Source organism: Myotis daubentonii, chromosome 1, assembly GCF_963259705.1.
Source record: "Myotis daubentonii chromosome 1, mMyoDau2.1, whole genome shotgun sequence".
Lineage (NCBI taxonomy): Eukaryota > Metazoa > Chordata > Mammalia > Chiroptera > Vespertilionidae > Myotis > Myotis daubentonii.
Window position 1 is genome coordinate 23,207,526 of NC_081840.1, and position 15,460 is coordinate 23,222,985.

General features: G+C 54.4%; 1 protein-coding gene across 1 annotated transcript in view; it reads right to left on the reverse strand.

Moving 5' to 3' along the window:
* The window catches only part of PAPLN (papilin, proteoglycan like sulfated glycoprotein), a 39,841-nt gene that overhangs the window by 2,863 nt on the left and 21,518 nt on the right, over positions 1-15,460 (reverse strand). The window contains 10 exon segments of the mRNA XM_059691481.1: positions 7,515-7,681; positions 9,538-9,646; positions 9,766-9,893; positions 10,481-10,618; positions 11,206-11,344; positions 11,606-11,727; positions 11,890-12,027; positions 12,642-13,050; positions 14,858-14,996; positions 15,301-15,415. Of these exon segments, the coding sequence (XP_059547464.1) occupies positions 7,515-7,681; positions 9,538-9,646; positions 9,766-9,893; positions 10,481-10,618; positions 11,206-11,344; positions 11,606-11,727; positions 11,890-12,027; positions 12,642-13,050; positions 14,858-14,996; positions 15,301-15,415 (1,604 nt within the window).

Below are 15,460 nucleotides of genomic sequence, written 5' to 3' on the forward strand. Positions count from 1 at the left end.
TGCATAGTTATTACAGTATTACTGACTATATATTCCCTATGCTGTACTTTACATTTCTGTGACTGTTTTTATAACTGCAATTTGTATGCCTTAATCCCTTCCCCTTTTTCACCCATCCTCCTAAACTCTCTCCCCTTTGGAAATCATCAGTTTGTTCTCTGTATCTGAGTTTCTGTTTTGTTCATTTTTTTTTTTCAGATTCCACATGTAAGTGAAATCATATAGTATTTGTCTTTCTCAGTCTGACTTGTCTTACTTAACATAATACCCTCTGGGTCCATCCATATTGTTGCAAATGGCAAGATTTCATTTTTTATGGCTGAGTAATATTCCATTATATATATATATATATATAGCATAGAAATGCATATGTCTTTTCAAATTTGTGTTTTGGATTTCTTCAGATCAATACCCAGAATTGGAACTGTTGGGTCATATGGCAGTTGTATTTTTAATTTTTTGAGGAACCTCCATACTGTTTTCCATAGTGGCTGTACCAGTCTGCATGCCCACCAGTGCACGAGGGCTCCCTTTTCTTCACATCTTTGATAACACTTGTTGATTTATTGGAGATAGACATTCTGACAGGTATGAAGTGATATCTCATTGTGATTTTAATTTATATTTCCCTGATGGTTAGTGATGTTGAGCATCTTTTCATATGTCTATTGGTCACCTGTATATCCTCTGTGGAGAAATGTCTGTTTAGGACCTTTGCCCTTCTTTAATTGGGTTGTTTGGGGTTTTTTTGGTGTTAAGTTTTGTGAGTTCCTCATGTATTTTGGATATTAACCCTTTATTGGATGTCTCAATGAATATTTTCTCCCATTCAGTAGGTTGTCTTTTCAGGTTTTTTATTTTTGTTTTGTTAATCCTCACCCGAGGATATTTTTCCATTGAATTTTTTTTTTTTTTAAGAGAGAGTGGGAGGGAGGGGAAGAGACAGATAAACATCAATGTGAGATTGGTTGCCTCCCACATGTGCCCCATCCAGGGCCGGGAACAAGGCTGCAACTGAGGTATGTGCCCTTGACCAGAATTGAACCCATGACCCTTCAGTCCACAGGCCAACTCTCTACCCACTGAGCAAAACTGGCTAGGGCTCTATTGTTTAAAACTCTATTTTATTTATTTGCACTCTGATCTTTATTATTTCCTCCCTTCTCACTTTGGGCTTTGTTTGTTCTTTTTTCTAGTTCCTTTATGTGCAAGGTTAGTTTGTTTGAGCTTTTTATTGTTTTTTGAAGTAGGCTGTATTACTATTTCTCTTTCTCTTAAAACTGCTTTGGCTGTGTCCCATAGATTTTGGGTCATTGTGTTTTCATTTACGTTTGTCTCAAGGTATCTTTTAATTTCTTCCTTGATCTCATTGTCAACCCATTCATTGTTTAATAGCATGTTATTTAGCCTTCATGTGTTTTTGTCTTTTTCAGTTTTCTTGTTTTGATTTCTAGTTTAATACCATTGTGATTGGAAAAGATGCTTGATATGATTTCAGTTTTCTTAATTTATTGAGACTTCTTTTATGGCTTAACATGTTGGCTATCCTGGAAAATGTTCTGTGTGCACTTGAAAAGAATATATATCCTGCTCTAAGGTGAAATGTTCTAAAAATGTCAATTAAGTCCATCTGGTCTAATGTGTCATTTATAATTTCTTGTTGGATTAATCCCTTTATCATTATGAAATGCCCTTCTTTGTCTCTTGTTACAGCCCTTGTTTTAAAGTTGATCTTGTTTAAGTATTGCTCCCCCAGCTTTTGGAATGGTGTCTATTAGCATGAAATATCTTCTTCCATCCCTTTACGTTGTGTGCTTGTTTTTCTAGCTGAAGTGGGTCCGTTGTGGGCAGCATACGTTTGGGTCATGTTTTTCTAACCATTTAGTCACCCAGTGTCTTTTGATTGGAGCATTTAGTCCATTTACATTTAAAGTAATTATTGATAGGTACTGTTTTTGTAGTTCTTCGTTGTTCCTTTCTTATTCTCTTGCTCTCTTACAAGTATATGTTGGTGACTTTCTATAGTATCGTGTTTGGATTCCCTTCTCTTTACTTCTTGCATATCTCTTGTAGATTTTTGGTTACCATGTGCTTCCGTATGTTTATAGCAGTCTATTTTAAGTTGATGGTTGCTTAAAGTCAAACACATTCTAAAATGACTATAATTTTTACTCACCACCTCCACATTTATGTTATGGTCATTTTTTACTTCCTTTGTGTGTGCCCCTTATTTTATTACTGTAATTACACATGATCTTCCTACTTCTGCTTTTAACCTTTGTACTAGCTGTTGACCCACTGCCTTAATACTGTTTGCCTTTGTCAGTGAGAATTTTTATTTCCTATGATAGCTTTGCAGGGTAATCTTGGTTATAAGTCTGTGCTTTTCATCACTTTGAGTATTTCTTGCCAATCCCTTTTGACCTATAAAGTTTCTTGTGAGAAATCAGCTGACAGTCTTATGGGACCACCTTTGTAGGTAACTAACTGCATTTTTCTTGCTGCATTTAAGATTCTCTGTTTGTCATTCACCTTTGGCATTTTAATTATAACGTGTCTTGGTGTGGCCTATCTTGTTTGGGACTCTGCACTTGTATGTCTATTTCCTTTGCCAGATTAGAGAAGTCCTTTGTCATTATTTCTTCAAATAGATTTTCAATCCCTTGCTCTCTTCTGCTTCGGTACCCCTACGATGCAAATGTTGGTTTATCCTGCCCTAGCCAGTTTTGCTCAGTGGATAGAGTTTTGGCCCTTGACTGAAGGGTCCTGAGTTCGATTCCGATGAAGGGCATGTGAAGGAGGCAACCAATTGATGTGTCTGTTCCCCTCCCTCCCACTCTCTCAAAAAAAAAAAACAACAATGTTGGTTTATCCCAAAGGTCCCTTACACAAATTTTTTTTCATTCTTTTTCTTGGTTTTTCACTATCTTATTTTCCAGATCTGATTCTGTGTTTCATCTAATCTGCTGTTGATTCCCTCTAATGTAGTCTTCACTTTTGACTGGTTCTTTTTTTTGTATGATTTCTCTCTCTTTGTTGAGGTTCTTACTGAGTTCATCTATTCTTCCACTGAGCTCACTGAACATCCTTATAACCAGTGTTTGAACTCTTCATCTGGTGGATTGCTTGTGCCCATTTCATTTAGTTCTTTTTCTGGAGTTTTGTCCTGTTCTTTCATTTGGAACATGGCTGACTCCCTGTGTTTGTTTCTATGTATTATGTAGGTCTGCTTTGTCTCCCAGACTTGGCAGAGTGGCCTTATGTAGCAGGTGTCCTGTGCGGACCAGTGGAGCAGTCTCCCTATTCACCTGAGCTGGGTGCTCCAGGAGTGTCCCTTATCTGGGTTGTGTTTGTTCTCCTGTTGTAGTTGAGCCTGATTGCTGTTGGCATGTCAGTAGGTGAGATCGACCCTCAGGCTGGCTGGCCATGACTACAGAAAAGCTGTAAGGGCTGACCCCAGGAGCAGGAGTTGCTTTAGCAGATCTCTTGTGCCAGCCAAGTCTGCTCGTCCCGTGTGGTGTTTGTGGAACTGATTGGTGGTACTTTGGTGTGGTCTGAAGCTGGCTACTGGCTGTGTTGATTCTGGAGGCTCTTGGGAAGGGCTCTGGTGCAGCCGCCATCTGTGCCTAGCTTGGGGCTGCCTAATGGGAGCTACAAAGTGATTTGCGATTGGTTGCTGCTTGTGCTGGGCTTGGGGGCACCCAGGAGAGGCTAAGCTGCGAACTGAGGCCAGCTGCCACTAGTGCCATATTGTGGCGACTTAGTTGAAGCTACACTCCAGGCCAGCATGGGCTGCAGCTTATGCCAGGCTTGAGCCACATAATGGGAGCTACAGGGCACACCAAGACCAGCTGCTGTTTGTTTGGGTTTCTGGACCTTTGGGAGATTTTATGAAAGTTTGCAGCAAGGACAACTGCTTTTGTGGAAAAGTCACTGGAAGCGGCTTAGGTTGGCTGTGAGCTGGTGGGGCAAACAGTGTTGGCCAGGTTAACGGAGAGCTCAGATTTGGCACCCGCCTCCCACCTTGCTGGCTGGGTGCGGGACTTGCCCTCTCCTACCAGTCTCGTCATGGCTGCTTCTGTATATCCTTAGTTATAGGACTTCTGTTCTTTTTCCTCTTCTTCAGACGGTTCTCTAATTTAGGTATAATTTGATGTGATCGTGGGGGAAGATGAGCACAATATTTACTCTGCCATCTTGACTGGAAGTCATTTTCCATCCATTTTTGGCCCTGTGTTATCATGCAGTGATCCTCCCGTTATTCTTTGGCCACATCAGCACAGTCCATTGCAGACTCCCAAGTATTGACTGACTAGATGATTAAACATCTCGAAGTTAACACCCTACCTTTACTGTTGAGACCTGACAAGCTAAATGCCCTCTGCCTTGGCCTTTAGATTGGGAAGAAGGAGTAGGATTAGCCCTAAAGAAAAACTTTGAGTTGGCAAGTGCTGTTTTGTCCTCTCTCTCACTGCTGGTTTCCTCCCGCCTCAAAGCTTTGTTTATTCAGTAGTCCCAGTTTATCTTAGTCACTTTGTTACCCTGTTTTTCCTCTCCCGCCCTGAGAAAGCAGTGTGAGTTAGTCAAGGTGATAGGAAAACGGTCTTGTGAGCAATGCTCTAATACTGAGCACAGAGCACTGGTCCCCTCCTTGGCATTTACTAGGAGTTTCTGTATCTTATAAACTGCGAGAGTTTCCGTCTGCTGCTTCATCTTAGGCCGAAGTGGCCTATCTACGTAACTTCCTTTTTCTTTCTGGAAGGGGCTGTTCCCCGCTTGGCTTGGTCCTGAGTAGCACTTTCCCAAAGTCAAACCTCTTGGACCTCGGGGAGGCTTATCCCAAAGTACAACAAAATGACCATTGACTATAGCGGCTAAGCACACCCGCTCCAGAGCCAGACCTCTGGGGCGTAGTCCTGGCTCTCCCCCTTGCCAGCTGGCTGACTTTAGGCAGATACTTAAGCTCTCTGTTTCCCCATCTGCAATGGGCACATGAGTGTTTAGCTGTGTTTTTTCCCCTGTACTATTTTCTATTTCTAAACAATATTTTAAGTAAAAAGAATAAGTCCTCATAGTAGAAGTATGTCCCTTACTCTATTACTCTAGAGAAGCGGTTCTCAATCTGTGGGTCGCAACCCCTTTGGGGGTCAAATGACCCTTTCACAGGGGTTGCCTAAGACCATCGGAAAACACAGAATTACATATTGTTTTTGTGATTAATCACAATGCTTTAATTATGTTCAATTTGTAAATAAAATTGGGGGTCACCACAACATAAGGAACTGGGGTCGCGGCATTAGGAAGGTTGAGAACCACTGCTCTAGAGCAAGCATGTCAAACTCAAAGGGTAACATGGGCCAAATAAACAAGGTTTAGGTTTAAGTTTATGTGGCCCGTAAAAAAACAAAAGCTTTAGTTTTCATAGAAACATGCTGAATACACAGGGCTGAAATAAATGAGCAATCGTTAACATAACATTTTAGTAAAATATTTTTTCTTGGACATTAACTTACCAGACACTGAATAACTGCACAAATTAATAAGCGTAACGCAAATAAACCTATTTTTCTTGTTCTCCAAAAGCGAAATATTTTCTGTTGCGCACACCAAACAAGTTAATCCAAGACTAATGACGTGGCAGTCGGCTGCTAAAATATTCACTGCTAGTATTAGTGGAGAGAAATGGTGCGCGTAAGGCACATAAAAGAAATGAATGCAACACGATTATAGTAACCAGTCATTAGTGAATGTTGTAGTTTGGTAATTATGTATAACAGGATATTGTAAAAATTAAGTTATGAAATTTGTATTAAACTGTTTCTTACATACCGTTATATTGGCTGGGCCACAAAAATACTCGTTGTGGGCCACATGCCCACGAGTTTGACATGCTTGCTCTAGAGGGCGACTGGCTCAAGCACCACCCCCGCCCTAATGCTAACACTAATTTCAGTGTTCGCCACCAAACCATGACTAGGGCAAGGTGAAACCCCACCCCCACCCGCCAAAGAAAAAATGGCTGCCGCCTAATCCATGGAATGAATACAGTTAAGAGGGAGGCCACTTCTAATAAAGAAAGATGCCCCCAAAATATCTAAGATTAGCAACACGGTAGTCCAGCACGGGTGGGAGAAAAGTGGCCGACGGAGGCCATAGTGCTGTTTCCAAGAGGCAGGTCACAGCAGACCTTTCAGTATGGTGACCACACGTCATCAGGAGTCCCACCAGCCTTCATCAAGCAAGTTTCCCATACAGACATATCTACAGGAATCACGACCGTCGGGGTCCTCCTACCCGCTCTCTGTCAGATCTGTATTCTGGTTTGTCTCAAGTCTGGTAAGCTTGGTTATTATGTAGAGAAGAGATGGATTTGCTGGGCATCATCGGAGGCGGGAAGTAGCTCCTGCAGTAGGAGGCTGTCACCAAGTATCTGAGCACCTGGTGCTGCCAAGACCTGGGCTGGACTCTGGGGACATGGGTCCCGGTCGCTGTTCTAAGGAGCTCACAAACTGGAGGCCAAGTGTCAGTCCAGCTCCCTAAGCAACACTTCTACCAGACTTTCACCCCCTAGCACTGACCAGTCCCCACCCTCATTCTGGCAGCCAGGCACAGCCCTGCTGCTCAGTGAGCCCAGATTGAGGGTACATGGCGGGCACACTGGGCGTAGGGCAAAGATCACCACCATCCTCCCCACCCTAGCCCCCCGCCCCTCTGGCTTATTTGAACACACAGCTCCTGTGAGATTGAAGATTAAACCACAAGCTGTTTCATCAATTCTGAGATGCACTTATTTTCATATTTTAACACCTGTCAAATTGGACTGCAAATTAATTGTGTCTTAGCATTGAATTAGCCTTTTTTTCCTTAGTGGTATGAAAATGCATCTTAAAACATGGTATTTAGGTTTAATAACAACTTAGAGCAAGAGCTAGAGAATATAAGGCTAACATACCAACTTACTAAATAATGCAAGGAAAGTTCTGCCCACTTACAGGTGTAATAGTTTAGTGAAAAGAACATTAAGTATGAGGATTGGCGCCATCTTGGCCACAAATCTGTTGCATGACCTGTGGCAGCATCCCTGGAGCTCTCCCGCTGAGTGTCTCGCTTGTAAGATGGCGGCACTAATCCCTGCCTTTCCTTTCTGGGCATATGATCAAAGGCCTTACAGGCACTTTCCAATCGTAGGACCATGTTTTGCCGCCCTAATTAGAATGGACAGATTTTAATGACCTGCCTTAAGTATTATAAACTTCCAGTCAATCCTGTTTCTCAAAATAAAACCAGTAAGTCTAAAAAATGATATTTAGCATCATCCATTAAGCTATTAGCAGATGCCTGTCATCCACTTATTTCCTTCATCCTCACTATAGCCTGTCAGGCAGTGAGGAGAGGACGGCTCGGAGGCCAAGCCCCTGCCCAAGTCACACTCGCAGGAACTGGCAGTGAGTCAGGACTCGGACCAGAGTCCCCGGGCCCGCAGAGGCTGCTCGGGAACAAGCAGCCCTTCCTACCTGGTGGGACCACCTTCACCTCAGTGCTGCGGCTGACTGCCTGGCTGCCACGGTAGGTGCTGCACGTGTAGGAGCCCTGGTCCCCGGCCCGCAGGTTGTGGATCAGCAAAGTACCATCTGGAGACTGGTGGACACGGTGGCCATCGGCCCGTATCGGCAGCCCGTTCCTGGAGGGGAGAGGACGTGAGAGCTGTCCAGGGCCAAGAGGCAGGGGGAGGAGGCAATCCAAGACCTTTCCAGAGTCAGCTGCTCCCTCTTTGTGGACAGATGGCCCTCACCTCACAGAAGAGGTGGGACGGTACCCAAAAGTCGGGACATTATCAAAGCGAAAGAACTCAAAAGTGACAAACACACCAACCGAGCACGGCGCTGAGGGCTGTGACTGCCTCCGCCCCACAGAGGAACCACATTCCATTAACGAAGGACGCAGGCAGCCAGGAGGTGCCGGCCCTGTGCTCGATGAAGCACCTAAGCATTCCCCGCCCCCGGGCACTGGGGTGGGGGTGCAGGTGTTGGGGGGAGACTGGCCTGAGGATGAGGAGAGGGCAGCATGGGGACTCGGGAGCTTGGAGGAAGGCCGTGGTCAGGAGAGTGGACTGGATCCAGGGGGTAACAGGACTGACGTGGTATCTACTTTGAAAGGGTCTCTGACTGCAGTGGAGGCTGGGGGACAAGCCTGAAAACAGACCAGGTCAGGCTGCTGCACAGGTAGATGACACGGCAAGAAAGGGACTGGGAGGAGGGTCAGATGCGGGAGAGGAGAAATGGAGGACAGCGGTTTCTGGGCTGGGGTGCTGGGTGATGGGGGTGCCCTCCACCATGGGAGACCCAGGACAGTGATGAGGGGTGAACGGTGAGGTTATTGTCCACCATTTTGCATTCGGGTGCCTGTGAGATACCAGGAGGCATCGGGTTTGAGGTCGACCCAGGTCATGCATCTCCACCGGGTGGTCCCGGAAACATGTCTGCGTGTTTGCCGAAGGCGACGTTAGATAAACCGAGGACCAAGGCCCGACCTTGAGGGCCACTGGCGATGAGCCAGCTGGGGAAGAAGCAAGAAGGGCACAGGCCGTGTGGGGATTGGGATGTGTCCAGAGGATTTAGGGGCAGGGAAGTAGCTGGGGGCCTTGGCCAGGGGTGGAGGTGAGGCCCCCGTTCGAGGGCTGAGTGGGGTGGACAGGTGGAGACATGCTGTAACAGAGGTGCTGTGAAGAGGAAACTGCTCAAAGACCCGGATTCAGGGAAACACGGGGAGTCCTGAGCATGTTCCCACTGGGAAGAGCCGGGGGAGGCAAAGGTGAAGGTACAAGCCTCGTCCAGGGTGAGGGCCATTCCTGTCCTGGGATCACCCACTTGACCAAGAACATCCTTCCCCTCCTCAGCCTTCAAGGCCAGCCAGTCACCACATGGCCACCCCTTCTTGATTCTCCCAGAGGGGAGGCGGCCTCGCTCTCCAGTGCGCAGACAGCGCTCGGGCACTGGGCATCTCCCGCCTGAGGGTACCTAGGGGACTCTGAGGATCCGGGATCCCCAAAGCCAGTCTACTCGACTCTGCAAGGAGGAGGAAGGCAAAAGGTGTGCGCTGAATGAGCGAATCAGACCCGCGAGTCCTAAAAAGGCTACTGAAGTCCCAAAGCTGAGTGTGGCCCAGTGGTTCTCAACCCCAGGGAAGATTGTGGCAACATTTGGAGACATTTGTTATTGTCATGACTTGTGAGGAGGTGCTACTGGCACCTAGTGGGCGATGGCCTAGAATCCCTAGATGATGCTAGACATCCGACTGCACGGGATAGCCCAAAATTATCGGGTCCAAGTTGGCACCAGTGCCGGAGGTGAGAACCCCTGGTATGGCCCAGCTAAGAGAAGAGAGCCGTCCTATGGGGCCTCACTGTGCAGGCACCAGGCCTGGCGGCAGGAGTGGGAGAAGGGGGTGGGGACGGCGGGGACAGCATCCCTGCAGAGAGGTGGACCGCCTGTGCTCGGGCTGTGCAGCCTCAGGTGCGGGTCTGGAATGGAGCCTTACCGGGACCATCTGATGTTCACACTTTCTCCTGCCACCACACACAGCAGCCTGGCCGTGTCACCTTCTGGCACCGTCACCGTAGAGGGCAGCCCCGTGATCGTCAGCTCCCCTGGGCCCAAGGAGGGGGCACGGTTAGCCGCTGTGCCGAGCCTGCCCACCCTGTGCCACCTGCCCTCCCAGGCCACTGGCCCCCGTCACCCTTCCATTCCACCTCCCACTGCACCTTACCCAGAACTCGGAGCTGGACCCATCGCTGGTCTCGGTCCTGCCCATTGAAGGCGACACAGGCGTAGAAGCCACCATCTTCCACAGCCACTTGGCTGATGACCAGAGAGCCATCAGGCAGCTGCTGGTGTCTGGGGGAACCAAGCAGAGTGGGGGGCTCCAGCCCTTGCAGATGGAGACGGGGGGGGGGTGGTCTTCCCTTCCATGTGGAAGTGGGTCTGACAGGGCCAGTGGGCAGCCAGCTGCCAGCACTCTCATTCACTCGAAGGTGCCTGACTCCTAACCCCGGCAATAAATCATTTCACGTTTTCTGACACAAATAATGTGTTTCCAGTTTTTGCTCCACTCATTTAATAGGCTCACATCCTGGTCCCGCCACTGAGGAGCTGTGTGGTGTTGAGCTTCTGTGTGAATATGGGGTAGAATTACGTGGCTCTCCTGCAGACTGTGGTGGAGACCGGCCTCACGCTCACGTGGGGGCACGTTAGCCGTTGTGACAGCCAGGACTGTGCCTGCCTCCTTCCTCCCCCAGCCACCACCTGTTCGCTGCCCTGTTCCTCTGTCCACTGACTGCTCTGCAAAGGCCCAAGGAGCCCTCTGCCCAGCAGCTCCATCTCGAGAGCCCCTGACTGGCCAGTGACTGCTGGCAGCTCCTTCCCCCACGGGCCTGCACAGGGTGGGGTGGGGCCGGCAGGGCGGGGAGAGGAGCTGACCAGACCTGGGAGAAGAGAGGGTCTGCCCGTCTCTCTGCCATTCGATGGTTGGGGGTGGGAAGCCCTCAGTGCGACAGGTCAACCGGATCCGCTGGCCGGGATGGGCGTCCACCACCCCAGGCTGGCTCTGGTCCATGCGCAGCCTGCAGAACAAGCACCCACAGCCCTGGGGGGGGGCCCTGCTGCTGCCCCCCCCCATTCCCATCCATGCATGGGGTCGGGACCCCTGCACAAGCCTCATGGCCCCCTCCTCCTCCAGCCAGACTTAGCTCCCTAAAACCACCCCTCTGTTCTGCTAAGGACCCAACAACAACTACTGGGGCAAAGTCCAACGGCCACCTCCCCTTCCTCACCCTCCGCCCAGACTCTCAGACTGTCTCCTCCGCACCCCACACATCTGACTCTAGGTTGCTGGCCTGGGTTCCCTTTAGCCCCCTGCACCCCCTGCAAACCGTGCTCCTCTTCCCAGCTGTCCCGGGCCCTGACCCTGACTCTCTTCCCTTCCCGCAGCTCCTGAGTCCTGGGCCACAGAATTGCCCTGTTCCCACTGTTCCTCCTCGAGAGGCTGAGCTCAGGAACCATGCTTTTCTAGTTCTCACCTGGCAGAGCCCTGAGCAGGGGCCAGCCAGCCTGGTCACACCGGCCTGGGGACCCGTTCGCCTCCCTTCCCCCATCCACTGAGATCTCCATGGACCTGGACCTCATGGGGGAGGCATTGCTGCCCTGTTACCTGGTCGAGGGCCGTGGGTGAGGGGAGGAGATGGCCCCCAGGCCCCCAGCATCCCTCCCTAGGCTGGAGTCCTGAGGACGGTGGCCCGGGGCGGGGTCCCTGGTCTGAGGGAAGTCCCTTGGCACGGTCACGTCCCCCCCTGTCATGAGGCCAGGAGGAGGAAGGAGTGAGCTGGGGGGGGGGGGGGGGTTGGAGGGGGGCGGGGAGAAGGGTCGGCCATGAGGCCAGGGTGTGAACGTGGAGAAATGAGGGCCACGAGGAGCAAGCCCTCCACCCCAGCCACCTGAGTCCATGGTCCCTGCCCGGCATGCCTGGGCCCAGGGGTGCCCCGCTCGGGCCCTCTCAGCCAGTCCCTTCCCCCTGGGGCCCTTGAGAACCCATTGGGGGAGGGGACAGAGACCTGTGATGTGAAGCTGGATCTTCGGAGAGTCGCGGCCTGGCCTGGCGCCACAGCTGTAGGTGCCTGCGTCCTCTGCCCTCAGGGGGCTGATGACCAGGGAGCCATCAGGCTGCGGCCTGTGTCTGAGTGAGTGGATGGGGGCTTGAGCTCTGGGCTCCTGAGGGCAGCAACGAGCCCAACGCCCCTCCGGCCTCAGTGCTCCAACCGGAGGGGACCGTAGCCCCCGCTCACCCCCATCCCAGGGGAATCCGAGGGGCTGCCCCTGGGGAGGATCCCGCACACACCTGTCAGAGGAGAGGGGCTGCCCGTCCTTCTGCCACCTGGTAGGGGGGTCCGTGGAGGCGACACCCGGGCAGAAGAGCCGCACCACCCGCCCCAGGGGCGCCTGCACCAGAAAGGGCTCCGCGTCGGCCAGGCTCACCCTGGAAAGGTGGGCAGAGAGGACCTGAGCTACTGGCACACGTGCCTTGACCAGGGGCCCCTTCGTCAGTGTGGCCCATCTTGTCACGGGCACGTGCGGGGCCAGCGGGCGTCCTGGGAGGCCAAACTCCAGAAGCCCACGGACTCGGGAACCTGCCCTCCCATCCTCCTCCAGCCCAAGCACTGCCCCTCGGCCTGGCCCTGACAGCAGCAGGGGCGGCTCCAAGCCCAGGCGTGGAGCGGGCGGGAGGCCGCCAGGCCAGAGTCCCGTGCGGACCGACACGCTCCTGCTGCATTTTGTTTCTAATCCTCCCAAATCTCTCATTACTATGACGCAGTCCCAAGAGCAGTTAACAAGTGGAGCCCACCCTAACTGTGAGCTAGTGTCACCGTTTCCCAGGCAAGTCATGAAGCCCAACTAGACAGACCCTGGCGACACTGGCAAGGTCTGCTGGTGAATCCAGGCACCGCCAGCTCCTGGCTGCCTGCGCGCCCAGGCTTTGAGGCCTCCAGGCGGGATGGGGAGGGAGGGCTGGCTGACCTCGGGGTTTTAGATCCAGCGGCTCGGCCCCTGGCCCGGGTCCCTCTCCCCGTCCCTGGGAAAGGCGAGGCTCACCTGGAGGAGGAGCTGTGGGCGGGTGGTGCTGGCCGCCCAGCATCTCCGCCCAGGACAGGGGTGCTGGACCCCAGCTCCGGGCCCCAGGGCCGTTCTCCTGAGGTCTGGGGGTGGTGCACGGCCCCGGGCCTGTGCTGGCCGGCCTCCCGCTGGCCTCCCGGACTGCTGTCACCACCAGCTCTGTGGGCGCTCTGGCCAGCGGCCCCGGGCTCGGGCTGGCGGGGCGCGTGTGGAGCCCCCCGGCAGCTGCTCATGCACTCCTCCTCCGAGGCAAAGTTGTTGGCATTGCCGTGGCAGCCGCCGTACCAGAAGCGGTTACACCGGCCCACAGAGGCGATGAAGTACCAGCGGGGGGCCCAGTCTGTGCAGGAGCCGAGGGCGCTGGGCAGCAGGCACCCCACGGGGTATGCTGAGGGCAGGAGCACACATGTCACTCAGGCGGCAACGCGGCCCAGCAGAGCCCTGCCAAGAACTACCCACATCCCCTTGGAGACAGGAGCCCTTCCCGTCTATGGAGCAGCCTTCGCCCCTGCTTGGCCCTCACCCGGCCCTCACCCAGCCTCACCCAGCCCTCACCCAGCCCTCACCCAGCCCTCACCCGGCCCTCACCCAGCCCTCACCCGGCCCTCACCCGGCCCTCACCCGGCCCTCACCCGGCCCTCACCCGGCCTCACCCGGCCCTCACCCGGCCTCACCCGGCCTCACCCAGCCCTCACCCAGCCCTCACCCAGCCTCACCCAGCCCTCACCCAGCCCTCACCCAGCCCTCACCCGGCCTCACCCGGCCCTCACCCGGCCTCACCCAGCCCTCACCCGGCCTCACCCGGCCTCACCCGGCCTCACCCAGCCCTCACCCAGCCCTCACCCGGCCCTCACCCGGCCCTCACCCGGCCCTCACCCGGCCCTCACCCAGCCCTCACCCGGCCTCACCCGGCCCTCACCCGGCCCTCACCCGGCCTCACCCGGCCCTCACCCGGCCCTCACCCGGCCCTCACCCGGCCTCATCCAGCCCTCACCCGGCCCTCACCCGGCCCTCACCCAGCCCTCACCCGGCCCTCACCCAGCCCTCACCCGGCCTCACCCGGCCCTCACCCAGCCCTCACCCGGCCTCACCCGGCCCTCACCCGGCCCTCACCCGGCCTCACCCGGCCCTCACCCGGCCCTCACCCGGCCCTCACCCGGCCTCATCCAGCCCTCACCCGGCCCTCACCCGGCCCTCACCCAGCCCTCACCCGGCCCTCACCCAGCCCTCACCCGGCCTCACCCGGCCCTCACCCAGCCCTCACCCGGCCTCACCCGGCCCTCACCCGGCCTCACCCGGCCCTCACCCAGCCCTCACCCGGCCTCACCCGGCCCTCACCCGGCCCTCACCCAGCCCTCACCCAGCCCTCACCCGGCCCTCACCCGGCCCTCACCCGGCCTCACCCAGCCCTCACCCAGCCCTGGGGCAGAGTCTGTTCCCTGACCTGCCCTGGGCACAGAGCAGCCTCCGCCATCAGCCTGGCCACCTCCACCCACAGAACCAGAGCCTCCCAGAAAGTCAGGCCTGGGAGCTCCTGGGACCGGCTCCCCCATGCCCCTCCCTTCCCTGACCAGGCCCATGGAGTCCACACCCAGAGCAACCCGAGGGCTTGACCCAGCCCTGAGCTCCAGGAGCCTGTGCAGGTGCCCACCGAGGGGCCACCCTGTGCCCAGGTCTCTTCACCAGCCTCTGAAGATGCCTCCAGCCCCACCTGCCTGTGCTAGCAGTCCCCCCCCACCCCCCCGGCCCAGCACAGCCGGCTACACTCTCTACGTTCAGACGTGACCGTGGCTGGCCCCTGCCTAAAGCCTCCTGCAGGCCCTGACCCCCAGCCTGCCTGGCCTTCAGCATCCATGCGGGTCCCCAGAATCTCCATCCATGCATCCCTTGTTCCAGCCTCAATACCTCCTTCCAGGACTCGCCCCAGGCAGGGCAGGGACACCCCATCCACCGGCACTGACCTACACCACCCCGCCTCCTCTGTGGGATCCTCTCCCCCACCCCCATGGCAGCCAGGCGGCCTCAAGTGCAAACCGCTGGGAATGAGAACAGTCTGCTGTTCCCTGGCCTGGCACCTAGGAGGCGGTCGGTATATCCTGGTGGAAGAATGAACGAACCACTGAGCCCAGGAAGGTCGCTGGCGTTGAGTGGGGGCCAGCGCCTGCCCACCGGGCTGAGGAAGGGCATCCACTCACCGTAGCTGGGCTGGCCCACACAGCCTTCCCCAAAAGGGCCTCCTGCCGAGGCCACGTTGTCATAGCAACAGCCAAACTGGGAGCCCCGGCACTCAGGGGGCTCACTCTGCTGGGCCTGGGGCTGGTGGGCCTGGGGCACCTGGGGAAGAGGTTGGGAATAGATCAGGTTCCCGGTGGGCTCTCGGGTGCCCGGGAGAGGATGGCAGGGAGCGGAAGAGACAACTGTGAGCCCACAGTGCAGAACCCAGCCCTGGGGGGAGATCAGAGGCCCGAGAACAGCAGATGAAACCCCCAGCCCCAGGCCATCTCTGAAGCTTGTGTCCTCGAGAGGACGACCCAGGCCTACAGGCTTCAGAGACCTCCTCCCTCCAAGGCCAGAGCTGCACCGTGGCACAGAGCAGGTTCGGGCTGGGCTCCTGCCCACATGTGAACGGGACACTCACTGTGGAGGCCGCTGCTCTGGACCCCGACCTCCTCCTGTCGTCGCCGTTAGACTTTGCGCAGCCAGCTTGATGGGGCCCCTCAGCCACAGACACCCCGTCAGGGCAGCACCCATACCTAGGCAGACATCACAGCCCTCTCCTCACCACCTAGTCCCTTCCA